This window comes from Choristoneura fumiferana, chromosome 18 (assembly GCF_025370935.1).
Source record: "Choristoneura fumiferana chromosome 18, NRCan_CFum_1, whole genome shotgun sequence".
NCBI lineage: Eukaryota > Metazoa > Arthropoda > Insecta > Lepidoptera > Tortricidae > Choristoneura > Choristoneura fumiferana.
The window spans coordinates 10,886,306-10,914,215 of NC_133489.1; the positions used below are offsets into that span (position 1 = coordinate 10,886,306).

Sequence of the window (27,910 nt, forward strand, 5' to 3'; positions counted from 1 at the left end):
CATTGTAATTTGAGTCGCTTAACTTCAAACTCAGATAAATCCATCCAGACAAATCAATTCATTTGGGAGATTATTGAAAAAAAAACCGGCCAAGAGCGTGTCGGACACGCCCAAAATAGGGTTCCGTAGCCATTACGAAAAAATTTAGTAATATTTTTCTAAGGATTTCGTATTTTATACGGAATCTTCCAGGTTTAGGTATATTTTATACCTTAGGCTGCTATTTACTCTTAAACTACTAATAATTCTCAAGCAAACTTAGCCGTTATAGTTTTCCTTGAAAGTTTGATATACTACTACCATTCTGATTTTTTTCAAATTTTTCCGCCCTTTTAGATTAGATTTTAGGGGGGGGGGGGCGCTCGATTTTAGTGAAAATTTGCACTTTAAAGTTGAATATTTTGCAAACACATCACTGAATCGAAAAATCGTTTCAGCAACCCCCTAATGATTTTAAAAGACCTATCCAACGATACCCCACACTTAAAGGTTGGATGAGAAAAATATCACCCCATTTTACGTCTATGTGAGGTACATTATTAAAAAAAAAAATGAAATTTTTATTGTACCATTTTGTCGCCATAGTTTACTTACATATTCGCGCAAAATTACAGCTTTCTAGCATTGATGGTCCCTGAGCAAAGCCGCGGACGGACAGACAGACAGACAGACCGACATGGCGAAACTATTAAGGGTTCCATTTTTGCCATTTTGGCTCCGGAACCCTAAAAAGTGAATAACGTTAATTCGGTGATTTGAAAGGCAGTATTGTTTTATTATAGCTATAGCGATCCTGTTCGGCAAATTCAGCATTAAAACCGTCCATTCTTTACAAAAATAAATTTTGATTGGATTTACCTTCATTTGATATAACCGAGTGCAATTTATTATTTCAAAAAACTCAAGTGTGGATTTCTATAATTTTGATTTAACAAACCTGGATTCCGGATTCTACATTTGAAAAAAAACTAAAAAAAAAAGAAAAAAAAACAAACTTCTTTCATATTTCTTATTTTTTAATATTACAAAAAGCCGGGATCCCTTCCCAAACTTGACAACTGTACAGTCACCAGCACCAATATCTGACACAACAAGCGTGCATAAATATCTGAAACGACTCTATTTCTAGGGCCGGAAGGACGTGTCAGATATTTTTGCACGCTCCGCTATGGCAGATATTAATGCTTGTGACTGTACAGTGATTATCGTTGTTATCATGCTGAATGTACACAAAAAAACCAATTGTTCGTATCAGTGGCGGATTTATGTTTTTTAGGAGTGTGTGTAGGCCACTTTACATCCGCCGCCCTATGTAACTTTCTAAAATAATTTTCTCATTGAAATCTGCCGCCCCTAGGCCGCGGCCTATTGACAAATCCAGGACTGGTTCGTATACTTTAGCATTTTCTCATAAAACACAAAACATAATAAGCATAACTTGCATAGAAAAAAGTTGAAATTATTTAATAAAACTTTCCCTAGGTACTAGAATGCGACGCCGCGTTGAACTTATTTTTGACACTGACGACAATTTGAAATTAATGCCAAGTCATATATTTTTTCTACCATTCATCATAAAATTATTTAGTAGTTTTTAGTCAAAATTAAAATAACAGATGGTAGTAAAACATACTCCATTTATTTTCAACAAATTACACCGTAAAATATACTAATCACAGGTCAATCAATTACATTTCCACTTTCAAAACACGTTTATCAGCTTAAAAATGTTACATTTGGTCTATAAGTTTAAAATCCTAAACATATATTATCAATAAACCTACATACATATACAAATATCAATATATTACTAATTTAGAATATCAATCAGGTATTCTACAAACAATATAAACAAGATTGATCATTTGTCTGGTATGTGAATTTTGGGTGAGATTTTCAAAACCTCAAATCTATTTGAACATCGTCGTATTAACAACAAGCAATACAAAGTACACTACAAAAAGATAAATCATATCAAAATAACCACATACCTAAAAGAAATTTATAGAAATCGAATATCTAACACAGACCAAACATGTCAGTGTCATATTTCCATGTCAATTGAAAGCTAAGTCTAAAAAACCTACTCCTAAACAGACAAGGCAGGTACATAAAACAAACCTTACAAAAAAATCTCAGTCCATCATAATCTTAAAACATGATCTTTACATTATCAATTCTAACTCCAACTAGGTGCTAGAAATTCGGCAAATACAAACTAAATCTAATACTTAGCACACGTATTATAGGCAAGTCGTAGAGGGTGTCTTGGCTAATTCATCAATGACCTTTTCCTTTAATTCCGGGAGGGTCGATACCTTAGCTAGTTTAGGGTCCAGGTATCTGTTGTATACCGCCTTATATTTCGAATTCTTGACGTTGACTACGATCTTGGCAATTTTTCTGATGATAGGGTCGATGTGTTCCAGTGAGTACTCAGAGTAATAGGACAGCGTCGGGGTCCACACTTCCTCGAGACTTTTGCCGGAGAGCAAAGAGAGGGAAAGGCAGAGGGAGGCGGCTGCCAATTCAGAAGGTCGATAATGTGCCATGCTGTATTCTATTAAGCTGAGGTCCACAAAGTATTTCGCCAGGTGATGATTTTTAGATGTCCCATGCGCAGCTTTCACAAACCTGTTGAAGAAAATGCAACATTATAAAATTGCTTACAACTTCTGAAAGTGTAACAAAATGAAATCATTCCGTTTCGTACAAGCACAGCGCCTAAAGGTAGGCACTCTCGAAGGAACCGTACCTACCTCTTCATCTGCCACTGAAAAAAAACCTTTCGATTCATAATCAGTTCAATTCGAGGAGGCAAACCAGCAAGCGGATCATCTGATGGGAAATGATCACGAAACGTCCAGATAATTTTAATAATATGCAAATTAAGTTTTTAATTAACTAATGAGTTTGAAGTTTAGTGTACATGCACTTATAGTAACTATTTCATTCGCGCTCTATCTGACAGCTACCTGCTGGTGTAGAATAGCGGCTACCAACAGCAGTCAAAACAATAGCAAGTGCCGCACAGTAAGACAGCGACAAGTGGCCCGCTACGTGTGGGTTAAAGTGCGGCACATCCGTAGCTTATAATATTGATAGAATAACACTTTGCTTTATTTGATTCCATGTTAATCTATCTATCTATCTATCTACATAAATAAAAATGAATCGTAAAATGTGTTGCTAAGCTCAAAACTCGGGAACGACTGGTCTGATTTCGCTAATTCTTTTTTTGTTGTGTTCATTACTGTCAGGAGAAGGTTTTTATGGAAGAAAATACAGAAAAAAAACAACGGGGGCGAAGCCGCGAGTAACAGCTAGTGCAGCACTAAATTCGCCTTTGTACAGTCAAAGAAACTGAAACACGTACCAGGGTAGAACCTTTTCATAATAAATTTAGCTATCATTTCTTTGGTAAATGTGTGGGAAGTCAACATGAAATTAATAGCACAAAGGTTCCCTGGTACGTGATTCAGTTTTGACTGTACAGTCACCAGCACCAATATCTGATACAACAAGCGTGCATAAATATCAGATAAGACTCTATTTCTAGAGCCGGAAGGACGTGTCAGATGTTTTTGCAAGCTCCGCTGTGGCAGATATTAATGCTGGTGACTGTACATACTAATGGTCTAGTCTAGTATGGAACTCCAAAACTAACCTTCTCAGGAAACTCAAAGGTATTGGTCTAGCGAGACAGAACCCCAGCTTGGACATGATGTCCCGCTCGCACTGGAACACATCCGCCTTGCTGTATGCGTTGTCGGTCACATACACGAAGTCGCCCACCTCGGGCGCGTAGATTTCCTCGTATTTACTGGCCAGGAACATCGCCGTCACGCCGACTAGCTGCAGTTGGTTGCGCTGGACGTTCGGCACTGCCTGGAATTGGTAAATGTTTTGATTAGTAATAATCATTTTCAAAGATTTCTCAAGAAACCTAACATGACTTGCTTTTCACATATAATAAAATTCAAAAAAATATTACAAACTAGCTTTTACCCGCGACTTCGTGCGCGTAGACAACATAAGTAATATAAATATTGTTTTTTTTAATGGAAGGTGATGTAACAGTTTCTTTTTTCTAAAACTTTACAACAAATAAATATAATTAAATCATCATTGAAAATAATTCGTATATACACTCACGTGCATTAATACATAACGTTTCAAATGATGCATTAAAAAAACATACATTACGATACGTCTGCAAAAAAATCTCGACAAAAATGTGCAAGGAAAGGAACCTAAAATTTCTTTATAAACTACGTTTTTTGCATGTTTATGCGGCGGCGTCTTTACAACCAGGCTGGTACGGTCAATGAGTTTAATTCATTGGCCACCATGGAACCATTTCACAGTAAACGTCATAGTGACATCGCATTAATTAACAAGGAAAGTCGTAATGACTTTTCCTTTGAAAAGGTTCCATGGTGGCCTATGAATTAAATTCCTTGACTGTACGTGAGATTCATTGAGACCAATTAAAAAATCTTTCACTACCTAATAGAAAGCTACACTGTTTGTGATAAACAAAGACAACTTTTATCCTGAGAAAGTATAAAGTTCCCGTGGGATAGAAATGTCTGTTTAAAAAAACACTAATAGAACGTTCCTGACAGTGAATAAATGAATATGAATTCGAATATGACTATAGTAATTGTCTCAGGCTACTATTCTCCGGGAAAATGCAAAATTCCCGCAGGATAAAAATAAATAAGTGGATTGACCGCGCAAAAACATTTTTCACTCATTGAAAGCTGTACTGTTTCTGATTGAAAGAGGTCATTTTTGTCCCGATAAAGTGTCAAGTTCCCATGGGACAGAAATGACTATTTTAACCCCATTTTTAATTAGCTACAGAGCTTCCTATTAGAGTTTTTTTAAATCAGCCTCGAAGTTGAATTAACTTATTTCCATCCTGTGGGAATTTTGCATTTTCGCGGAAAAAAGTTGCCTACGTGAGTGAGTGTGGTTTTCTATTGGTGAAAGAATTTCTAAAATCAGCCAAGAAGTTTAATTCATTTACTTCTATCCCGCGGGAATTTCGCATTTTCCCAGAGAAAAGTAGGATATGTGAATCAAGGATAGTCCAGCTTTCCATAGATGAAATATTTTTTTAAAATCAGCCCCAAAGTTGAATTCACTTACTGCTATCCCGCGGGAATTTTGCATTTTCCCTGAAATAAAGTAGCCTCCGTCAATCTGGGATAGTGTAGCTAGTTGTTGGTGAAAGAATGTGTAAAATTAACTCTGAAGTTGAATTTGCTTATTTCCATCCCGTGGGAATTTTACATTTTTCCAGACAAAAAGTAGGCTATGTCAATTAAGGATAGTGTAGTTTTCTATTGGTGAAAGAATTCATAAAATCAGCCACGAAGTTGAATTCACTTACTTCTATCCCACGGGAATTTCGCATTTTCCCCGGGAATATGTAAATTAGGGATAGTCCAACTTTTTATTGTTGAAATTATTTTTAAAATCAGCCCCAAAGTTGAATTTACTTACTGCCATACCGCGGGTATTTTGCATTTTCCCTGGGAAAAAGTAGCCTACATAAATCGGGGATAGTGTAGCTAGTTGTTGGTAAAAGAATGTTTAAAATCAACCCTGAAGTTTAATTGACTTTTTGCTATCCTGCGGGAATTTTACGTTTTCCCGGAGATTTGTAGCGTATACCAATCAGGGATAATGTAGCTCCCAATTGGTAAAATATCTTTTTTAAATCAACCCCAATGATGAATTCACTTATTTTTCTATCCCGCGGGAATTTTGCATTTTCCCGAAGAAGAGTAGTCTATACTAATGAGGAATAGTGTAGCTTACTATTGGTGAAAGAATTTTTAAAATCAGCCCTGAAGTTGAATTCAGTTTTTGCTATCCCATGGGAATTTGGGTAATGTCAATCAAGGATACTGATTAGTGGTAGGTTACAAACGGTGAAAGAATTTTTAAAATCAGCTCATTAGTTTCAGAGATTCAACTACAAACAAAGAAACTAAAAAAGTTTAGATATTTTCCTATACCATGGAAATTTCGAAAAATCCGTCTTTAGAGCACCTCTGCAACACTCGAGGTACATGTATGCCAAATTTCAAGTCTCTAGCACCAGTAGTATTATAGTATTATAAAGTTAATGATTATAAATCATAGACAGGGATATTTGGAAATAATTCCGATCCGCATTGGCAATCCCAGCAAATTGCGAACCTACTGTGTTAAAAATAAAGTTGTGTTAAATACTTGTGATGTATAGATATCATTTAATAATATTGTAAATCTGTTTATAAAAAAATATACCTCGTTGAGTTTCTTGCCGTTTTGACATTCATCAGTGCTTGTTATAGCCAAAATTGAATAAAGATATTTTGACTTTGACTTTGATCACATCTACCGCGCTTTTCGTTGGTACCTTTATAACCAGCTGGTTTATGGGACTTAAGAGGTTTTTAATCTAAATCTAATCTAAATTGTAACAGAAATATTTGTTTTAGCGGAAAACTTATTTGCTGTTAGCTCTTGACTTTTTGAATGCTCCTGTCATCCACTCAAAGGTTGACTGGTAGAGATCCCTTAACGGGATAAGTTCGCCTTTGTACATATACCTCAATGCTTGTCAATTGTGTTTGTTAACTTATTTTGTACAGTCAAGGGAAAAGATATTGACACGGGCAAAATTACAAAAATATGTATACTCTACTTCATGCACATCATTTAGGCTGTGTATACATATTTTTGCAACTTTGACCGTGTCAATATCTTTGCCCTTGACTGTACAATAAAGAGTTTAAATACATACATACTTTTCGAAAACCCAACGTGCGCTCAAATGCCTGACTAGACTACTAAAATACATCAGTGGCACTAAGCGAAAGCCAGCACACTGTATATATGAGTTCCTAACTGTGAATACATTCATTTATAAAAGATATTAATTATTTTATACTCTGCTTGCATTACATTTTGCCGTTAGAAAAGTCGAATGGCGTATCTGCATTTTGTGAGCCCCATGTTGACATTTAACAACTACACATGAAATCTGCAAGTGCATAATTATGCTTAAATGGGATTGTAGAACAGATTGAGCTGACACCTAAATAAATAAAATTTAAGTAGGTATTACCTGTAAATATCGGTCAATGATCCCCACAGTCAGATGGAAAGTCTCTAGAACTAGAGAGAACTGGCGCTGGACTTCTACAAGCCAGTCAATGAGTGTAGCCCTCATCTTCCCCGTGATCACAGACTGAAAATAAAATATTATTAGAGCTATACTACTGGTACTGATTACTGATCATGTCAGCCGCCAAGCAAAAGCACAGCAACATGATTGTAGATAATTTAAAACAGACTTCTTCAACTACCTTCTATGATAAATAAATAATGTAACAAACTAACAACATCCAAATTTTATGTACTTTATCAAGGGATTTTTTTTATCTGATGTAGTGCTAAGACCTTGAGAGTTGTTTTGCAACTTTGAAAATGATTTAAGCATTATAGCATATAGTTCATTTTCCATTCCATAATTTGTTCTTTATACAGTACTCTATGACACAGGATAAAGGACTAAATTTTTTTAAATGAAAACAGTTGCAATTTAAAATAAAATGGTGGCACACATGAAAAAAATTTGCAATCAATACAAAACTAACTAAGGCATGACCGGTACATTTATATTAACTGCATGCAGAATCCAGAAAACATGCTGCTAGTATTCTCATTAGGAAAGCTTTCTGCAAGGGCTATACTTGAAAGCCTTGGCTTTGCTATCCTCAGGTTGTACAACCAAAAAAAAAGTGCTGAATTCTCGCACTACCCTGTGGAATGCTACATTATATGTATTGTTTATCAAAAATACATTCTTAATCACAGTAATTTACCTGTTTCTTGAGGTGATCAGGTTCTATAGGATACTTCAGCTCCAGCTCAGTCAAATAATGGTAAATATCCTTGATATAGCATGACATAAGCAATGGACTGTTATTGTCAGCAGCATCAATGTCCTCCACATCATCGGGCAACTCTGGATGCTGATGTTCCAATGTATTCTCAGAAGTCTCCTCTATTTTCAGTTTATCTAATGATTCAATAGGTTCCTTCAGCACAGGTTTTGGCTCCTCTTTTACCAAAGAAAGTCTAGACGACTTTTTAGAGTCACTGGATTTTCGGGGCTTCAACACATTCTCTTCATTGACTTGGTATTGATTCTCCTTAAGAACCGCCTGGAGAATGTAATAAATTGAAAATAAACCATTTTGCTGTCACTGTTTTAATTATGAGTGGCGCAGTGCAACAGTGACCTACATAACAATAACTTGAATGCAATCTCTTGCACTTGCTAGTGTACAAAGGAATAATTTTGTTCATAAGTCCAAAATGCCTACGCTCATCCCCAGCTATTAAAACCAGTAATTATAACAGCATACCAAAATAAACAAAAGCATGTTTTAGTAAATTAGCTCTGACCTTGGCTCTAGCAGTAGCACGAGCTGCCAGTGCTCCTGTGCTCTCTTCTCTTCTTAGAGGAGGCCTAGAAGATGGCTGAATGACCGGCTTACTGGCAGCCAATCCTGTGTCAACTTTTGATCGTACATGGCTATAATTGCTGTAGGATTATAATAAAACATAATCAGCAAAAATTTAATAATAAATTTAATTATATCACCAAGTGGGTAGAAATTGATTCTTACCGAGTCAAAGCGCGATATTGAGTGGTCTTTTTCTCATATTCAGCTGTAACAACGGCCACTTTCCCAACAGCTATGTCCCTCTGAGTTTGAGCGTTGGTGTTGAGATCACCCAAGGCCCCGCGGGCGCTCAGCCCTTGTCTTTTACTCGGCAAGACAACATTGGTTTTTCCTCTTAAAACGTTGGCATTTTCTTGATCATGGAGATTTACCTAATAACAATAACATTGTGAAATTAGTTAGCACTAATATACAACGTTCGAATCCTGCTCTGCTCTAATGCCGTTGCTTTAAAAAAAACTTACCAGTCGTGTCCTCCTCATTTGAATCTCCATTTTTGTCTTCAATTAGAATGATCCTGTTAATAGTTGCACAGTAGACAATTGTTGATCACTTCTATTTAAACTGCACGACCCGAATGCAAGGTTTTATTGCATTTCGGTTATTTTTAATTCCTTATGTATTGATTGACTGACCAGCGTTTTCAACAGACAGCAAGCAGAGTTAAAAGTAACGGCCGAAGATTTGATTTTTCAGTCCAGCTGTAATGCTGGTCTATGATTGGTCCTTATGAAGTCATGTCAATTGTTGTCTTTTAAAACTGTTTTGCTTTTCAAGGCAAAATATGGAAGTAAGAAGTAGTTGTAAATTTTAATAAATATTTTGTAATAGTTTCTCATAAGGATTATATAATTATTTGTTAAAAAAAAGAAAATAACATATTTCATTGTAAGTTATGCTGACAATAATTCATAGACAAAACCAAAAGCCGAATCCAACTTGTCTATGGATCTGTAATAAGACTGTTTCACACGATTGTTTCTTTTAAATTTTTTAAGATAAAAGCAACAAAATAATAAAATATTTTTGGCAGATATCCAACGACACCGAGGTTTCTCTTTATAGCTGGTCGGTGGTAATTAGCTACAAATGAAACTCAGAGCAAGTAAACACATGGAGGGGCCCATAAAAACAAAGACGACATGACATTTATTTATTCTACACTCGCCAATGGCTTGTCTTGTCATTACGAGCAAGTGACGTTTCACCATCGTGCCATCCGCCATCTTATGCGACAGAGGCTTTGTGGTACGTGATCTGTCAAGTAAACTAATAATACGGAGTTTTTGGTGATTTGATTTTCAGTGTTATAAAAATACTTTTAAATTTGGTTTCGTGTTGTGGACATCAAGTGATGCAAACGCAATATGGCTTTGTGTTCCATACAGTGTTCTTCTCGGAAAACGATAAATCAACCATTTTTAACTCTTTATAGGTTAGTTGACGTTATTCCATCAAACAGTGCCATTTCATTGTAATATTTACATAATTTTTTTTAGGCTTTCATCATTTCCATCAAAGATATGCAGATTTTTCACCATTTAACGATATATTTTTGGTTCCATTGAATTTATTTGGTAAAATTGACAATCTTCTTTAGAGTTGTGCTGAATATCGACATAAGTAGAACTGAAATAACTGTACATTTCGTCCATGGTTTTTGACTGATGGCTGTTCTAATTTTACAGATTCCCTGAAAATGATGTATTACGGTGAAAGTAATTCGACGCCATAGGCGCAGATAATAAATCCACGGCATAAGAAACTGGACATCTATTTGTTGCATTATGAAGAGTCGCAGTTCAACAGAACTTTAGACGTTGTCAGATTCGCTATACTTATTCGATATTTGTAACATGAAATAGTTACTGATTTATGTAAATTAAAAAAATCTTGTGTTATTTTCGTTGTTTTACAAATAAAGGACATTTAAAACGTCGTTGTTGCTTAGTCAGCACAAGGTAATCACTTGCTACTTAATTCGTGCAAGTCTCTGAAACATGCCTAGCTTTCTTTCGCACCTTCGGTTACATGTTTTTCCATTTGTATCGTATTAGTTATCAGTAGCCTTAATGTGGTTTAAATAATCGTAACGGATTTTTTTAACACCATATTTACATTTTTGGCAGGTGCTTTTCACTCGCAATACATTTTTTTCTTGTGATTATTGTGGCCATACTAAAAAATGTTTTATTTGCTGTTTTTTTTTCTAAATTCCTGTTAATAGACATTGCAAAGTAATTAATAAACCTCTTTTTTTCTAATAAATAGTCGCACATATTTAATTTTTTCTTTATCATCAATATTTCGGTAACTACTGATTTCGAGATATCTCTACCCCTTATGATTTCTAAACGAATGTTATAATAGTAGTCTCCTTGTACCTATATGCAGTCAAAGAAATTATGAACAAAGTGAATTTCAAACTGATTTTTTCCAAAAAGAAACACAAAATATTGCTACCATGGCTGCTCAAAGTATTAGCCGCTAATAATTCGAATATGGATGTCAAATATTTTGGTTTCGAAATCGATAGCACAAACTTTGAGCGACATTTTATGCGACATATTTAGGTATGCACGCGACGGCACGCGTATTTTGTAGGTATTTCCAGTCCATAGGTATAGATAGGTCTATGCTAATGAAATGACAGATTGATTGGACATAATGTCAATGTCAAGTCAAAAGTGCGAATTCTCTTCGTAGAAAGTAAGAAGACGGACGGAATCTTTAAATTTTCTTAGTTTCTCATACTTATTTATCTTTGAAGCTCAAAAACGTATATTATAACACTTGAACAAAAAAAAAATAATCACGAATATTCTTAAATGTAATAAGCATTCATTCAATCTGGATGTGTACAAGTTAACCTAGGTAAGGCACGGCGTCATTGTATTAATCTAATTTGATGCTGTTCCAGTTTTTACGACAATGGTGCAGAAGGGGCCACGTCCTTTGGTGATATGCGGTCCATCAGGGTCTGGAAAAAGCACTCTTCTCAAGCGACTCCTGAAGGAATTTCCTGATATGTTTGGGTTTAGTGTGTCTCATACAACAAGGAGCCCGCGCCCGGGTGAAAAGGATGGTGTTCATTACCATTTCACTACCAAAGAAAAAATGCTTGCTGCAATTGAGAATGGCGAATTTCTCGAATCTGCTACATTTAGTGGAAATACTTATGGAACAAGGTAAGTTTCCATGTGGTGCAATACAAAATGCAGGCCATGTGCTTCTCAACAATATTGAACCTTGGCAGTTATCCAAAAGTTCATCGTTCCTATTTCAAAGTCAATGTTTACTTCTCTGCAACCAACCAGAATCAGCTAGATTTGTCAGTAAACAGGTTATAAATAAATGCTTTTAAGTATTTCTAAAAACCATAATACTGGCTGATTCATTGTATTTATGTACCTTTTACATATTCGGTTTAATTTTGAGCCATAATTTTTAAAATGTACTTTGTTTTGAGTTGCACTGTAAAGACTGTGAGAAGAAACTTTGTTTTATTTCCGACTCTAAACTAGATTTTGATAACAGAAATAATTTTTATCAATATAATACTTCTCAGCTATTTTCTGAAAACCTAGCACTTGTGGCACAAAAATCCTGTGAGCTAAATATGAATTCTCTAATAACTGCTTTAATCTTGTTTATGTTTAGGCATAGATATAGAATTCCTTCTCTCTCTCTCTCTCTCTCTCTCTCTCTTTCTCTTTCTCTCTGTCTCTCTGATTGAAAAAAACTGACTAATATGTTAAAAAAGTGTTGGTGAATAAAATAAGATTTGATGAATTAAGACTAATTTTTCAGTATCTGCAGCAATAAAGGTGTCACATGCAATGTGACAATGCAACAACAAGGACTATTCAGCCTTATGGCTTACTCGATATCAGTTAGCTGGTCAAAACATATCTGCTATATTTAGGGCTATGCGGTATTGGGCTTGATGGCAATACCGGTATTATTCCGGTATTCAAATTTTGAAAACCGGTATCCCGGTATTTCGGTAATTTTTCGGTATTTTCCATATTTTCCCTTTATTTTTCTTTCTTTCTGTATAAGTCTGTTGTTTCGTTGAAATATAACCAATATACATGAAAAGCAAGATTGAATAAACTTCCCTTTTAATGAGCAAGTATTAAAATAAAAAACTTAAGTTGTTAATTGTTAACTAATACTTATATAATATGGAATTGGATTCTCTAATTCTTCGGTGAAAATTGTTTCACCGATTATTAGTTCCCAACCAAATTTTCGCATAATTTCTTTCGCTTGTACGAGGCTCATTAAATATCCAGTTCAAGCTTGAAAGGTCTCTACTGATGAAATCTACGCTCCGCCCGGAACCAGCTCAGCTCCAAAACCCCGAGAGCTTTCAGCTCAAACTTCAAAACCATTTCGAATGCCTAGGTAGCGACGTGGACGATTACAACGACGGGTTTGTGGAAGCTGTCCATACGATCGGATCTAACTTCTTCAAAACCCGCCGTACTAGAACCAATAAGCTCTCGCGCTCTGGCCTTAGGCTCATGCAGGTGAGGCGTGAGATGCTGCTACAGTCTTCTGGTGACGCTTAATTGTCGCTATCAGCAGTTCAATAGGCAGATCTCAAAATCTCTGAAGCGCCCGATTTAATACTAATAAATAGCACTGAAGAGGCTATTGAGCGTATCAGAGGCTCTAAGGTGTTTACCAGAGATCTGTCTGTAAGTCAAAGCCGGTTAATGAAGTTGAAGACCGACGACGGCAGAATCATTTCACCCAAACCTGAGCTGTTGGGGGAAAACGAGAGGTTTTATGGATAGCGACACGACAACCCGAACACCCGTCGAAAATCTAGCTAAAGACCCGAGGGCTAGATTAACCCTACACTATCACGAAGACATCCCAGACGTCAGCCTGTACGAGATTAGTATGGCCCTCAAATAGCTTAAGAATAACAAAGCCCCGGGTGACGATGAAATTACAGCCGAACTCTTGAAGGCGGGTGGTAAACCAGTCCTTAAGGACTTTAAGACGCCGTTTAGTTCCGTCCTCCACCAAGGGGGAACACCGAAAGCATGGAACAGAAGACAGTGGTGGTGCTCAGCTTCAAAAAAGGTGATAACACCTTGCTGAAGAATTATAGACCCATCTCACTTCTGAGCCATGTTTACAAGCTGTTTTTCAGGGTCATCACAAATCGTCTCGCAAGCAGGTTTGACGATTTCCAGCCTCCCGAACAAGCCGGCTTCAGAAAACCTATAGTACCGTAGACCACATGTACGTTGCGGCAGGTTATACAGAAGACCGAAGGGTATAACTTCCCCCTTTGCCTTTCATTTGTGGACTACGAGAAAGCCTTCGATTCGATCGAGACTTGGGCTGTGATGCAGGCTCTCCAGCGGTGCAGTTGACTACCGGTATATCGAAGTGTTGAAGTGTCTAGTGTCTGTACAAAAACGCCACTATGTCCGTCCGATTACATGACCAGAGCACGAAGCCTATGCAGCGGGGAGTCAGACAAGGAGATGTGATCGCTCCGAAACTGTTCACCGTTTCATTGGACGATGCTTTAAGGTTCTGGACTGGAAAGGACGAGGCATCAACATTAATGGCGGGTACTTCACTCGCCTTCGATTCGCCGACGATATTGTAGTCATGGCTGAGACCATGGAAGACTTCAGTGCTATGCTCGCCGACCTTAGCAGTTTCCGACCGAGTTGCCCTAAAAATGAACATCGGCAAGACGAAAGTCATGTCTAACTAATGTCCATGTTGTGCGCTCGAAGTTGTTGACGACTATGTATACCTGGGACAAACGGTCCAGTTAGGTAGGTCCAACTTCGAGAAAGCTTACATTAATTTGAAATTTGAAAGTAGATTAAGAGGTAAGTAACTTCAAAAGCCATAAGTCTGAAGACAAGTTATTAAAAGTGCTTTCTTGTTTGAAATTAAAGTCGACTATTACTATTTTAAGCACAAGTCAAAATACCGAAAAACCGGTTTTGTAGATATTTAATACCGGTATTAAAAGAGGGGAAAAAATGACCGGTATCCCGGTTTTTCGGTAATACCGAATACCGGTATCCATGCCCTAGCTATATTTCTAGTGATAATCAGAGTCCTGAATTCTCGTAGCCATTATGAGCTGTCATAGGGACTTCTCATTTATCGACTACCGATTATGTACATTTTATTGATGCATTATAGAACCAACATATTAAAGAAGATTAAAAATGGAACAGGCGGCCTTATCGCTAAAGAGCAATCTTTTTAATAAAAACCCCTGAGTAGTTGAAAATATTAAATAGAGATTTGCAATGAATAAAATGAAAAAATATAAGGTAACATTTGTCAATTTCATGTTCAATTCATTAGGTTCGATAGCAATTCTTGATGCAATTTCTTTCGAAAAATGTTTAAAAAAGCATAAGAAATCCACATTATTTATAATAATAATTGTTTACTTCTACTTTTAATCTTCGCATAATGCATTGATAAAATGTACATGATCTGTAGTTGATAAATGATAAGTCCCTATGACAGCTCAAAATGGCTATGAGAATTCCGGACTCTGGTGATAACACATTGTAAACTAGCTGTGGCCACTCCATCTGTGAAAAATTTTCATATTCCTATTCCGCGGGAACTATGCAATTTTTTGGGATTAAAACTGTCCCACATCTTTAATTCCCAGAGTATCAAATCTCACTACCAAATAAAATTTCAAAACATTCAGCATTTTATGCTTAGAGTTAAAAGACAGACGAATATATTACCCGTATTTTTAGTATTTGTGAGGATGTTGCACAATTATGTGTTTTCACAAACATCAGGGCCGTGTGGCCTAGTGTTGACTATCGCCTCTCAAGAGAGGGTCGCGGTTCAAACCCCGGCTCGCACCTCTGAGTTTTTCGAAATTCATGTGCGGAATTACATTTGAAATTTACACGAGCTGCGGTGAAGGAAAACATCGTGAGGAAACCTGCACAAACCTGCGAAGCAATTCATGGGCGTGTGAATTTCCCAATCCGCACTGGCCCGCGTGGGAACTATGGCAAGCCCTCTTGTCTGAGAGGAGGCCTGTGCCCAGCGTGGGACGTATATAGGCTGGATGATGATGATGATGATGATGACATCACATCTAGAGCAACAAAATGAAAGCCCACAGCACAGTCATATTTATTTATTTATTTAGCGCACTTAAGCCTTGCTAAATAATTGTCAAAAAAAACATCCTTAAAAAGCCTTGTTGTATACTAATTGCAGTAAGCGAGCTGTTGAAGATGTACGTCGCACAGGGAAGGTGTGTGTGCTAGACATAGAGATTGAAGGTGTGAAGCAAGTCAAGCGCACAGATTTGGACCCCCTGCTGGTGTTCATCATGCCTCCTTCCATCAGCGAGTTGGAGAGACGGCTGCGAGGCCGCAACACAGACACTGAAGAGGCTCTGATGCTGAGACTTAATACCGCAAAGAAGGAAATCGAATTTGGTAAGGTGTTTTGGTATATAGTATATTATGGAATTTTATTTAACTATAGCCAATGTCCAGCTATTATAATAGCTACATGTATATGTAATAATAAAAGATATAGAAATATCATGTAAGCCAAAGGCGCGAGGCGCCTATATGGCCATATTATTCGTTTATATTCCCAGCCTCGGCCAGATAAGGTTTTGAATAGTTTGCCATCTTTGAGATTAGCATTTACAAGAATTTTGTATGAGTATACATAATAATATGTTACCAAAAGGTACCGTGTCTGACATAGTGATAATTGATAAAGTAGCATGGTACAGTGAATCATCAGACAGGCCTTTAAAAAAACATGAGTTAGCTGAAACTATTTTTCGATTAAGGGATATTTAGAAAATATTGAGCTATAAAGTGCTAATTTTTGCTAGAGGTAAACGTCCTGTCATGTTCTTTCACTCCACAAGCTAAACCACTGGCTTGAAAAATGCGAAAAAAATAATCATAAGTACAGAAATTTACTGCATGGTCTAACTTGCACTTGGTCCTTTTTTTTGTGTATTAGATTTCTAGTAATTCTTGAGTATATGGGTGGAGTCCAATATACACATATAAATTATTTCATGCAATAGTAATATAGGTAATAATATTTCATCTACTCACAAGTGTATGTGTTAAGTTAACCTCCTAAGTCCTGACTTTGTAGTTCTACTACAGACCGAGCCGAGAAGTCCGTGTTGTGATTTTGAGAATTATTTAAATATATTTAAACTTCTTAATTCATTGAAAAATGTGTAGGTACTTTATAAAGTACGTCAGGACTTGCGAGGCTATATTATTATATACATTGTATATGTTTACCAATCTGCATGACCTTCATGTATGTATATCAATGTGCTTACAGAACAAAAAGTTTGCTGACACCACCACTATTTTTAGGCGTTTGTACAAATATTTATTGCTAATGTTACAGGTCAACAGCCGGGAAACTTCCATATCATCATATTGAACGACAACTTGAACAAGGCTTATGCAGAGTTGCGCGAGTTTATCTCCCAAAATGTCAAGGATGTTGACCAAGGTATGTGTGGTGGTGATTAGTTTTTTATCTATCTAAGGTAAGATTTTATTTAAAAACTAGAATTTAACAATGGCTTCGTTCCTGTGAACTATCCAACTCAGCAGTTGAATTAAAATTCAGGGGTTTCACTAAATTCCCCATGGGTATTCCCACAAGTTACATTGTGGTCTTCATCTATGTTAGATCATTCTACTTTGCACATTTTCTTTTGGAAAAATATACTATAGACATTATCAAATGGTACATTGAAATTGTGTTTTAAAAGGGATTGCTTGATAATAACAAAGAGTCATACTTATTGCGTTAAAAAGCTAGTAAAATAGTGGCAAATATCATTTTTAATACAAATGACGGAGATATCAGTGACTGTACCTTAGATACTTTATTATAATCAGTACAGAGTACTTACTTTATGTTTATAATTTCTTTGTGTTAAATAAAAATGGTAAAAATAGATGGCCTTGGTTAATAACGCATTCACTGCCACCTACGCACATATGCGTTTTCGGAACTCCGCCCAGTGCCGCTGTCATAATTATTCATAAATTTTGAACGCACATGTGCGTCGGTGGCACCTGTGGCAGTGAATGAGTTATAGAATTTATTATTTATACAAAACTCATTATTTATTATCAAATTGAACGCATTTTCTAATGAATGTGTGTTTGTTTATTAATCTAACTGTGCTAACTTACATCATAACATGTTTTTGTGTGTTGACTTGTGTTTTTGATTTTTTTTTACTAACCTGTAATAATTGTTTTTCGACAGACAAAAATGACGAGGCTGGCCAGTAAAAAAGAATACATTACGCAAACCATGTATGAGAAAGATAATATGATCATTACATCCAAAAAAATATTAAATTGACTCAATACCAATATGTTCTATCTGAATAGAAACATATATGAATATTAAATCCATAAATTTTGAGTATTGTTGAAGCATGTTAAGATTTGAAGTAATTTAAATGTGAATGCAATAGTTTTTAGGCATTCATTTAATTTCGTAGATTAGTTATTTGTTAAGTTAAGAGTTGTCTATAATAGTTGAAGATAAATACTGTTTTTTTTTTATGATTAGTCATAATATTTAATCTTACATTAAGTACCTCTGCCACACCTTTTCTATACAAGTATTTAAGCCATTTGGTTACTTTGCACAGATCTGACAGTTCTAAGAGTATGGTATCATACATAATATTATGTACTGATACCCTGGACTCAAGATTGTAAGTTTGGACTTGTCCGCTTAGCATTTCTTAAGGAATAATAACTTAAGTCATTGGCTACAGTTTGTTTTAAAATGAGCAGCAATTCAAATACATTTTTCTACATTTATTATGATCACTGCCTGAGACCCACCGAAAAATAAGATTTTTACTGCAAAGCAGAAATAAAAATGTATAAGTTCTGAAAATTTTGACGAAATTCTAACAATATTGCCCCAAAATTATAGATGTTATCAACAAGTTTTTGGTAAGATAACATTTATTAAAAAAAATCAAGTACAATTTTCAGTGAAATACTGACTAAATTGTTTTAGAAAAAAAAATGCCATTAGATTTATTGGACATTCCAAAATATTTTGAATAATAATAATTAAGATAAGTGTGGCTCCTACGACTACCACTTACAGTATCAGAAAAATTTACAAATGAGAATTGCTCCTCTGTTAAAATATTTGTATTGAAAATTGTGTCTTAGCATCGTATGATACAAAGAAAATATGTTATATACGGTATACCTAGTGCCATCCACGAAGAAGCGTTATTTTATCAAAATTAGACATCAATGACATTGTAATAAGAACCACGGCACGCGTCATCGTGGATGACTCTACACCTATAGTAGTAAGTAATAACTGTCATGTGAAAGAATTATAAAATGTGCTAAAAGCTATTTCATGTGTCGTCAGTGAGTTAGACTCACAAATTCAATGTCAGTACAATATCTAGGTACCAAAATGTGTATGCAAAAGTTTAGGTAAGTATGGTTAGCGTACGACCCCGTATTTATCGACCCGGAATATATTTAGGTACGTACGACCTTGTAATAATATTATTGCCATGAGGTCATGAGTCGTCCATATTATGTGGTTTTGAATTATTGGGTCGTACATTATAGTCAATTATTTTGGGTCGACAAATACAGGTCATGGTCATACTTTATCCGTACCCGTTTAGGTGATAGTTTAAGGTTCTTAAATGAAAATCATTCCTTTAAACACTTAATTTCTTAGGCTAAATAAATGTTGAAAGTTTTTCATTAGTTAATATTGTCTTTAAATTGTAGTTTAACAGTTTATTGTCATTAAATTATAATTAGCTAAAGATTTTTTATTCTTACTGTGCAATTTCATAATCAAATCAATAATGTAAGAATCTCGGTGTATTTAAGACAAAATTCGTTATAGTCATAATATTCTAGACATTGGGAATCCAGCTCCGATATTGGAAATGACTCCGTTTATCGACTCCAGCTCCTTTATTAAATCCGGCCGTTGGAGCGATCATTTAATTTTGTCTGTAGGTACTGTAGCGAAGGCTAAGAGTTCCGATCCAACTCCGTCCGGATTGGTTCGGTACCGAGCTACTAAAGTGTCGATTCGTTATTATTGACTCTTAAATCTGTGAGTCACTATATCCGATCCGATCTGATGTGGTCGAACGAAATCGAAGTCAGTGCTGAATTGCCGATCGCGAACCGCTCGATCCTATAGATCTGTCGGAGTTCGTAACTTCTTAAAGTTGTTAAGATTTGATAGGAACCAATAATAGATTCGGATCCGTTTGAGGATCTGACTCATTCAAATCTTCGAATCCAGGTTTACATGTCTCTATAATATTAAAAGAATATTAACAAAATTGTTTTGTGTTCTTTTATTACGGTGCATTTCTTTTTGGTAGGCATTTTATTTTTTTTATATCGTAGCTGGTAACGATTTCAGTGCCAAATTATATACTATATGGAATACGTAATTTATTTTATTTTAAGTTTCATTATACATTCCGTGTTAACTATGAAGCGAGCACTAAACTTCTTTCGTGTACTTTACATTCTTTATAAAGATAGAGATGCACTATATATATTGTTTTTCACGTCGATTGTGGCCAATGTGTACCTGCACACGTTACGAAGTTTAGTATCGTTACATAGTGGTAAATAAATAAACATAGTGTGCAATACATTTTGTTCCGCCAAGCTGTAAGTAATTAAAATAGGTGAATTAAAGTGCAAAAATAAATGCAGTAAATTATCATTATCAATACGTAACTATAATCAAGGCCAAACGCCCAAAATTATTCACAACCTTAATGTTCAGGCAATAAGGTCCTGTATACATATTTTTGGCACTTTGAATATATATATTTTTTTGTTGCTGACTGTACCTACCATGTCACTTTTCCGCAGTTGCTCTTACCCAACTTGTTCTTAAATTTTACCAGCTGCAGCTAAACTAATATGGCAGGCGAATTTACTATGGGCAACCTTTCGTATGTATCTCTGTGTCAGTCTAAGCCATGGTACAACAAGTTTTATTGTCTTGAGTGGCCACTAATAGCCCGTACTTTGAAAATTTGTGCTAAGAGCAAATGCAAACAAGTGCATCGGACAAAATATAACATGTACTTCTTCAATGTTCGTTTTTCACCTGCCGTAGAAACAGAGTATAATAGATGTTATCTGCATAATTAATATTACTGGTATTTATTTTGGTTATAACTATTTATTCATGCTTTTCAAGATTGTGAATGCAATGTAGTGTCCGTCAAGTGTTATGTTGTAGGTACTTTGGATTTTATAACTTGGAAGTACTTTCAAAAATGAAATAATTAATAACTGGTTGTTGCCCACGATTTTGTCTACGAATGCAAGTTCTACTGAACTACCAAAGAGACATTAAAATCACCTCTGTGTATTGAAGGACATTGTTCAAAAAGTTTGCCGGCATCTCTACCTAGAGTACCTAGGACATATTCTTATTATTATTATAATAAGCCTGTTGAGGTGTCCCACTGCTGGGCAAAGGCCTCCCCCCATGTCCACTAACAAAAGCGCCACTTCGCAACTGTCACATTTCCGACGTGTTATGCATGAAACACGGCAAAAATGAATGCATGGACGAAATTAATAAAATTGTAATTCCGTTTTCACATGTTCCCAAATAACCTATGTCGTATGCTACTTACTAGCAGATGTTGGCTTTATTTTTACTAAAATGAATGAACTAACAAAAAACACTGCAGTCACTCCTAATTGTATATTTTAATGATTTAGAAATATTTGTTTTTCATAGACTTGCGAGATTTCTAAGAAGAAAGCTGTTAGAAGAGCTGATGCTGCTTTGTAATATGAGAGGGCTTTTATATATCGCGGGGTTATTATTATATTCATTTGGGCATTGTATTTCAAAACCATTCCACGAAAAAAATATTGTGCCGTATCTATTTGTGATCATTTTGTTGGCATATATATGTTTGAAGAATGTATTTTTGTGATAATATAATATATTTTGTTGATATGTACAGAAGCGTTCATACCTGCCTAAAAGGTAGGTATGTAAGATTGATACGAACTACGTATTAGATGAAACTATTCCTGTTCATCGACCATAACATGTTTGCGTATATGCTGAGTAGAACCAAAATAAGCTACGTAACTAAGGTAATCAAGTCAGTAAAATAATAGGTTCCTTATGAAAAAAAAAAACTGCACCAAATTTCTTACTTAAAAGTATACAATCATTATGACGAACTCCATATTTTTTTTCTTGATACCTATAGGCAAAATATTTGTTTGCGCCGCGAATGTTAATTATGTGAAAATTTCTATAAATGCCTCTCTTGAACCAAGGATATGTCCACCTCTGCACTCCTCTCTGTCTAGTCTAGTATTGTATTTCTGAACTTGTGTGCAATAAATAGTTCACATACCTACATGTATGCAAATATTATTATGTATATGTATTACCTACGCACGTATTCACGCATTCACTGCCACCTGACTTCCACAGGCGCCACCGACGCACATGTGCGTTCAAAATGTATGAATAATTATGACAGCGGCACTGGGCGAAGTTCCGAAAACGCCTATGTGGATCGGTGGCAGTGAATGCGTTAATGTAAAAATAGAGAGAAAATTCTAACAATTTGTGTTGCCGTTTATATTTGATGCACTTTGAGACAACCTTCAGTATAGTAATCTTAGCTGAATTATACGTACTTTTAACAATCTTAGATGATGATGGCATATGTGCTCGTCATAAACGTTATGACTTGTTTTGGTTCACGTCATGAACTCGGTAGTACTTGTGTCATAAACATGAAACTTACCCTTATAGGCAGAATATAAGTAACACAATGTAAGTGTAACAATGCCTTTTATTTAAGATTTACACTATTTCACTGTCTTCATGTTGAATATGTAGATGTTACTAAAATCGCGACTAACGTTACGGTAAACTGGGCTTTTGACACTATTAGTAACTTATATTTCTAAAATGAATCTTATTGGTTATGGTACCTTATGTATGCAACCATAATATACTTGGCCTAATATATTTATTTGAGTACTTACGTACAGTCACCAGAATTAATATCTGCCACAGCGGAGCGTGCAAAAATATCTGACACGTCCTTCCGGCCCTAGAAATAGTCGTATGAAATATTTATGCACGCTTAATGTGTCAGATAGTGGTGCTGGTGACTGTACAAAAATAATTCCTTTTTTTATTGTTATCGCTAACATTCGTAGGCATTTGTGTCACTAAAGTGAATGTTGTTGAATAAATAATAAAGCAAGCATTTTTGTTTTATTTGTTCCGTATTAAGTATACTTACCAGTGTGACAGTAAATGTAGCAAAAATAGCTTTGCCAATTTACGTCAAAGCAAGACGTTTATATATATTTTTCGCGTGCTGTAGGTACTTTCCCCACTATCCGGTGAACCAATTTAGATAAAATTCGGTTTACAGATGTTTGCGTCACGGGGACATAGGACATAGGAATGAGGGCTATCGTTTTTTGTCTCACTAGATGGCGCACTGTTGCGTGAGGTTTTTAAGTATGGTTTTGAAAGTCTGTTATTACGGGCGTGAAAACAAAGTTTAGATTAAAATTATATTTAATACACCTTAAAACCGTACCATATAAATAGCGACCATGCCACAGTGTTGCATAGTCCCCGTTTCCGAAAGACAAAACTGTCTCAAAACACAGACATTCATTGCCCCGGAACGCATATTTGCCATAATTAATTTCAGATATTGCAAAATATTCACAAAATTAGTCTAATTATAAATAAACCCGCGTAGCTCACCCAAAAACTATGAGATTTGACATTTCGGAGACCTCACGCTACACTAGCGCCTCTAGTGGCGAATTCATACACGATAGCCCTCATTAGGATAGTTTTTATCTCTGAAAATTGCAGTTCCCGTAGTTAAGTGAAACCGAACTCTACTCGGACGGAGCTGAATCCGCCCTTGGCAGGTAACGGCTAGTGTATACTATTTATGACTGACAGTCGAACAGGCTGTAGTTACGTACAGGGTGGACTCTGTACTACTAATGTCATGTTGACATGCCATTGGTACTTTAGTCAAAGTAATCATAGTGAAATTGGTTATTAAAAGGTTCCAGCCTAGTAGGTACATGAACCAGTTTGTTGTTCAACTGTTCATATGTAATGTACTTACACGCCAACAATAGACATTGCGGTGGACGATAGAGTAGAAAGCGGAGAAAAAAGAAACTAATATTATTTCATACAAGGTGCCACATATCCGACGGTAACGAAGAAAGTGGCGCCCTCTTTAGTATGTCGCTACGCTAATAGAGTGTATACATACATGTACTATAGTATAGTAAACAAAGTTTTTGAGATTTCTTTAGTTGAATACAAGTTTTTGATATTCTATAATAGGTAGAATGAGAAAGATAAACGAGATTCTTTTTTTTATACCCTACATATAAGGACGTACCCGTAATTATATCATAAATACAACTTTATTAACCCTTAATACGGCCCCATTTATTGGAGCATACTACCACAGAATCAAAAGCAGCTATCGAATACATACCTACTTACTTGCCAAAGAATATTTTTAAAGCTAGTCGTATTTACAATGCATTATAATGGAAATTGTGACGTATTACGAAAGTAATAAGGTTCAGTTTCAAACTCAATGTAAGTGGTCGCTAAATCGCCTCATTTGCTAAAAAAATATATTTCTAATATAAGCTATTTTGCTGACTTCTTGGCCTTGCATTGTTATCCAAAATGTAAATCAATCCGACCGATGTAATGAAAGTAGATCAAAATTAACATTCAAAGATTTGAATCAGACAAACCAATAGTACACAGGGTGAAGCTAAATAAAAGCTTTTAAAGAAGAGTATGAAACTTGTTTTTCTTAGTGACTGATCACTTCATTCAAGCTGTAATTATCTGTTGCTTTAAACACAAGCTAATGTAACAGTACACTTACCCGTCATGTATAATACTATGACGTCACAAATAATATCCCAAATACCACGCGTGCTTCATTCTATCTACGCTTGCACTAGGGTGCTACATACACGACTCGGCAAGGAGACGAGTCAGCACTAGGGAAACCATATTCCAGCAAGACAAGGAGCTTAAATGTTGCCAGTGAATATTTACCAGACTGCTCGAAGGAGGGTTATACACTTCTATAATCGTGGCTGCTTCCTTTCATTTATCATCATAGAAATAAGGTGGGAAACGTCAGGTAAAACGCTTCAGAGCCCCACCCAGTTGAGTAAAAGGAAGGCCTCTGATCCTGATAAAGTCACCATTACCACCGTGCATGATTTTCTCATTTTATTATGGCCCAGAGATGATTTTGAGGCCATGATAAATGAAAGGAAGTAGCCACAATTAACTTCTTCACCGCCTCAGTCATCTAGTCGTGACAACTAAGGAATGCCTCAAACGCCAGGGTCATCTACATGACTAACATTCAACTCGAAATTAACCCTTCTGCAATGGAATACAAATCAAGTTGATTTGTCGCTGGTTTTTCTATGGCGTACAAAGCACGTCATTTCGTTTGTTTTGTGGCGGTGAAGAGGTTAAAGAAGTATACAACCCTCCTTCCAGCAAGCAGTCTGATAAAATTCACTGGCAACATTTAAGCTCTTTGTCTTACTGGAAGGTGACTTTGTCAGAGGCCTTCCTTTTACTCAACTGGGTGGGGATCTGAAGCGTTTTACCTGCCGTTTCCGATGTGTTACAAAATGTTAAGGATGTTCATGAACTAAAACAAATTGCAATTCTGTGACCACACACCACAGGTGGTGATTACTTGATTATCATTTTTGATATATTTCAATAACACATGGTAAACAGTGGTTGAAATGGTTCAGAGCCCCTCCCAAACCTTATTTATCACATTAAATTTCTAAACAAAAATATACCGATATGTTACCAAAGAGAAATTTATTTATGCATTTGAAATCAACACATTTGTGAATATTAACATGATATTACCACATAATTATTAGCAGTCAATAAAACTAGGTCAAGAAATATGAAGCACTTTCCTCATTATAGTAAAGCAAGTGATTTTAAGTAATGTGCAGTATAAAATTGAGGCATTCAAATTGTAAGTTAGAGTACAATACTAGTATCCTTATCCCACTTGTCTCTGTGTGAATGAGGAGGTGTGTTCTCACAATCCCCAATAATACCAGAAGCTTTAGAAATGTTCCTCAGAGAAATGCTGCTAGCAGTTGGCACAAAAGTATTTTGCTTAGACAGAGACTTCAACCTCGGAATGTGTGATACTTTTTTGGCTCCATTATGCTGGGTTTTCGGATCATATAAAGTGTTAGCCGATTTTGATCGGCTATGAACAGCATCAGCCTTATTCTTCATACATGACAAAGGAGTTCTTGATCCATTGCTGTTGACAGATCTACACTTCTTGGGAGTATCATTAAGCGAACTACCTTCATCTTCATAGATTAGTATCTCATCAGATTTCTGTCCTTGAGGTTTTGTCATGGTTTGGATGAGCTCCGCATTGGTGTTTTGCAAAACTTGAATCAGTGTGTCATCAGACATATCTTCCACATTATCGTCAGTTGACTCTTCTGGGATTTTTGCCACTACAATGGGAGTCCTTTCGATTTCATTAGATGGTGATCTAGGATCTTCTGGAAGAACTTTGAATTTAGGAATGTAAGTCATGTTAGTTGCACTTTTGTCATTATTGGTTTTGGTAGTGGTCTTGCTGTCATGGTTATTTTGTTCCACATTTTCTAAGCTTTTCTCAAAAGTCTCATCATAGTCGAAGTTGGTTTCTAGCAATTTTGTTGGTTTGTCAATACTTTCATTACTGGAATCCTTTTTAATGCTGTCACTAGAGGCAGTAGATGACCCTAATGGCTCTTCAACATCCTTAATAGAATCATTAAAAGTTAAATTACATAAGTTTTTTGGCACTATGTCAGGGTTTACTTCCTTGAATGCAATACTTTCATCAGCATCTTCATCATTACGCAAACAAGGGCTCCCATAGTTATCCACATTTTGTGCTCTTAAAGCATTTCTCTCATTTCTTATTTCTTCAACATTCTCACCAATAACAATTGGTGTCCGCTCAAAGTCCTGAGTTGGTGAGCGGGGATCATAGGACTGCAAGTGATTTTTAATTACAGCAGAAAGGATGGGATTCTTATGTATAAACTTTTCTTCAGTTTGTCCATTTTCAAAAGTCTTTCGTAAATCAACATTTTTAGTTATATTGTGTTTAGACCCCCCTTTACCCTGAAACAATTTAGTAAATAGGTAGTAAGTATTATAGATCGGCAAATAAATAACACGTGAAAAAACCTGTATTTTTGGGAGTTAGGTTTAAAACGCCCATATGAGATTAGTCATAAATTAAAAAAAAATGGCAAAGGCGGGAAAGAAATTTGATGTGTAATTAATTACTAAGCATCAGCATTACAAATTTTAGCATGGTAATTTAAAACTAGGATTTACCTGCAGGGGTGTTCGTGATATCTCAGGCGTTGGAGACCTTGGATCAGAATTGATTTCAGAGTCGTTTTTTTGTGCCTGTACAGCTACTTCAGTATTCACTTTACTGGTGTTACTCCCCATTGTCTTAGTAAATTTGTGTTACGTAATTGCACTAAAACACATGAACCATTTTTGTCACATAAACCTCTTGCTACAAGAGCAATACAACAACTTAAGTGTAAATAACTCTAATCAAGAACAAAAACTTTAAAGGATAACCGTTAGGAAGGAATGTCAAAATAATGGTTTCCAAATTTAAACTGTTCGACTGACACTGCTGTTAATGCTGCCACTCGCAATAATAAAACCATGTAAAGCATCGCATACACACATGGTTTCGGTTTGTCATGTCATGAGGCCATCCCCAGTTGGGCTACTATGAAACTCGAAACTCGAAGTTCTTGTCGTGCGGTCTCTCTCGCTCTCGTATTAAATAGTGTAAGTGTCAGAGAGACCGCATGACACGAACTTCGAGTTTCGTAATAGTCCTGCAGGGCTACTATGAAACCCGAAACTCGAAGTTCGTGTCGTGCGATCCCTCTGACACTTATACTATTTAATACGAGAGCGAGAGGGACGGTACGATACGAACTTCGAGTTTCGAGTTTCGGAGTAGGCCTTCTGCTGATGCTGATGTGCGCTATGTTGTTTTTTCGTTGTAGTTGAAGTTTATTATAGTTTTTTTTTTAGGTTGATGTAATTGTTGTGTTTATGATATATTTTAGACTGACTTCACTGTTTCTCATGAGTTGTAATATTATGTACGTAAAATGGTAGAT

At 35.9% G+C, this 27,910-nt stretch overlaps 3 protein-coding genes across 5 annotated transcripts; 1 reads left to right on the forward strand and 2 right to left on the reverse strand.

Moving 5' to 3' along the window:
- Positions 1 to 1,619: 1,619 nt before the first annotated feature.
- On the reverse strand, positions 1,620 to 9,232 carry CycB (Cyclin B). The gene is made up of 7 exons (XM_074101301.1): positions 9,002 to 9,232; positions 8,700 to 8,908; positions 8,476 to 8,614; positions 7,890 to 8,231; positions 7,130 to 7,252; positions 3,668 to 3,888; positions 1,620 to 2,634 (listed from the first exon to the last, which is right to left on the reverse strand). The coding sequence occupies exons 1-7, from the start codon at positions 9,029 to 9,031 to the stop codon at positions 2,244 to 2,246; spliced, it is 1,455 nt and encodes a 484-aa protein (XP_073957402.1). The 5' UTR covers positions 9,032 to 9,232; the 3' UTR covers positions 1,620 to 2,243.
- Positions 9,233 to 11,203: 1,971 nt separating this feature from the next.
- On the forward strand, positions 11,204 to 22,879 carry LOC141437534 (guanylate kinase). 3 transcript variants are annotated; one of them, XM_074100965.1, is made up of 5 exons: positions 11,204 to 11,246; positions 11,458 to 11,725; positions 15,789 to 16,012; positions 16,968 to 17,075; positions 17,847 to 22,879. In XM_074100965.1, exons 2-5 carry the CDS (start codon positions 11,469 to 11,471, stop codon positions 17,870 to 17,872), a joined length of 615 nt encoding a protein of 204 aa, XP_073957066.1. In that variant the 5' UTR covers positions 11,204 to 11,246; positions 11,458 to 11,468; the 3' UTR covers positions 17,873 to 22,879. The 3 variants fall into 3 exon arrangements, with proteins under 3 accessions (XP_073957066.1, XP_073957065.1, XP_073957067.1); XM_074100964.1 differs by having other exon boundaries at positions 11,219 to 11,367; XM_074100966.1 differs by having other exon boundaries at positions 11,219 to 11,367; positions 21,375 to 22,879.
- Positions 22,880 to 25,524: 2,645 nt separating this feature from the next.
- msb1l lies at positions 25,525 to 27,342 on the reverse strand. Its single transcript, XM_074101108.1, has 2 exons — positions 27,093 to 27,342; positions 25,525 to 26,873 (listed from the first exon to the last, which is right to left on the reverse strand). The coding sequence occupies exons 1-2, from the start codon at positions 27,210 to 27,212 to the stop codon at positions 25,713 to 25,715; spliced, it is 1,281 nt and encodes a 426-aa protein (XP_073957209.1). The 5' UTR covers positions 27,213 to 27,342; the 3' UTR covers positions 25,525 to 25,712.
- Between the last annotated feature and the right edge of the window lie 568 nt (positions 27,343 to 27,910).

What these genes read in the sequence shown, in the direction of transcription:
- CycB (XM_074101301.1), bottom strand. Translation starts at nt 9,031, where the DNA reads ATGGAGATTCAAATGAGGAGGACACGACTG. An exon ending in AAATGAGGAGGACACGACTG is followed by an intron (nt 8,909 to 9,001) that starts GTAAGTTTTTTT and finishes TATTGTTATTAG; the next exon opens with GTAAATCTCCATGATCAAGA. An exon ending in TCATTGACCGATATTTACAG is followed by an intron (nt 3,889 to 7,129) that starts GTAATACCTACT and finishes TACCAATTCCAG; the next exon opens with GCAGTGCCGAACGTCCAGCG.
- LOC141437534 (XM_074100965.1), top strand. Translation starts at nt 11,469, where the DNA reads ATGGTGCAGAAGGGGCCACGTCCTTTGGTGATATGCGGTCCATCAGGG. An exon ending in GGAAATACTTATGGAACAAG is followed by an intron (nt 11,726 to 15,788) that starts GTAAGTTTCCAT and finishes TACTAATTGCAG; the next exon opens with TAAGCGAGCTGTTGAAGATG. An exon ending in AAAGAAGGAAATCGAATTTG is followed by an intron (nt 16,013 to 16,967) that starts GTAAGGTGTTTT and finishes CTAATGTTACAG; the next exon opens with GTCAACAGCCGGGAAACTTC.
- msb1l (XM_074101108.1), bottom strand. Translation starts at nt 27,212, where the DNA reads ATGGGGAGTAACACCAGTAAAGTGAATACTGAAGTAGCTGTACAGGCA. An exon ending in TATCACGAACACCCCTGCAG is followed by an intron (nt 26,874 to 27,092) that starts GTAAATCCTAGT and finishes AAATTGTTTCAG; the next exon opens with GGTAAAGGGGGGTCTAAACA.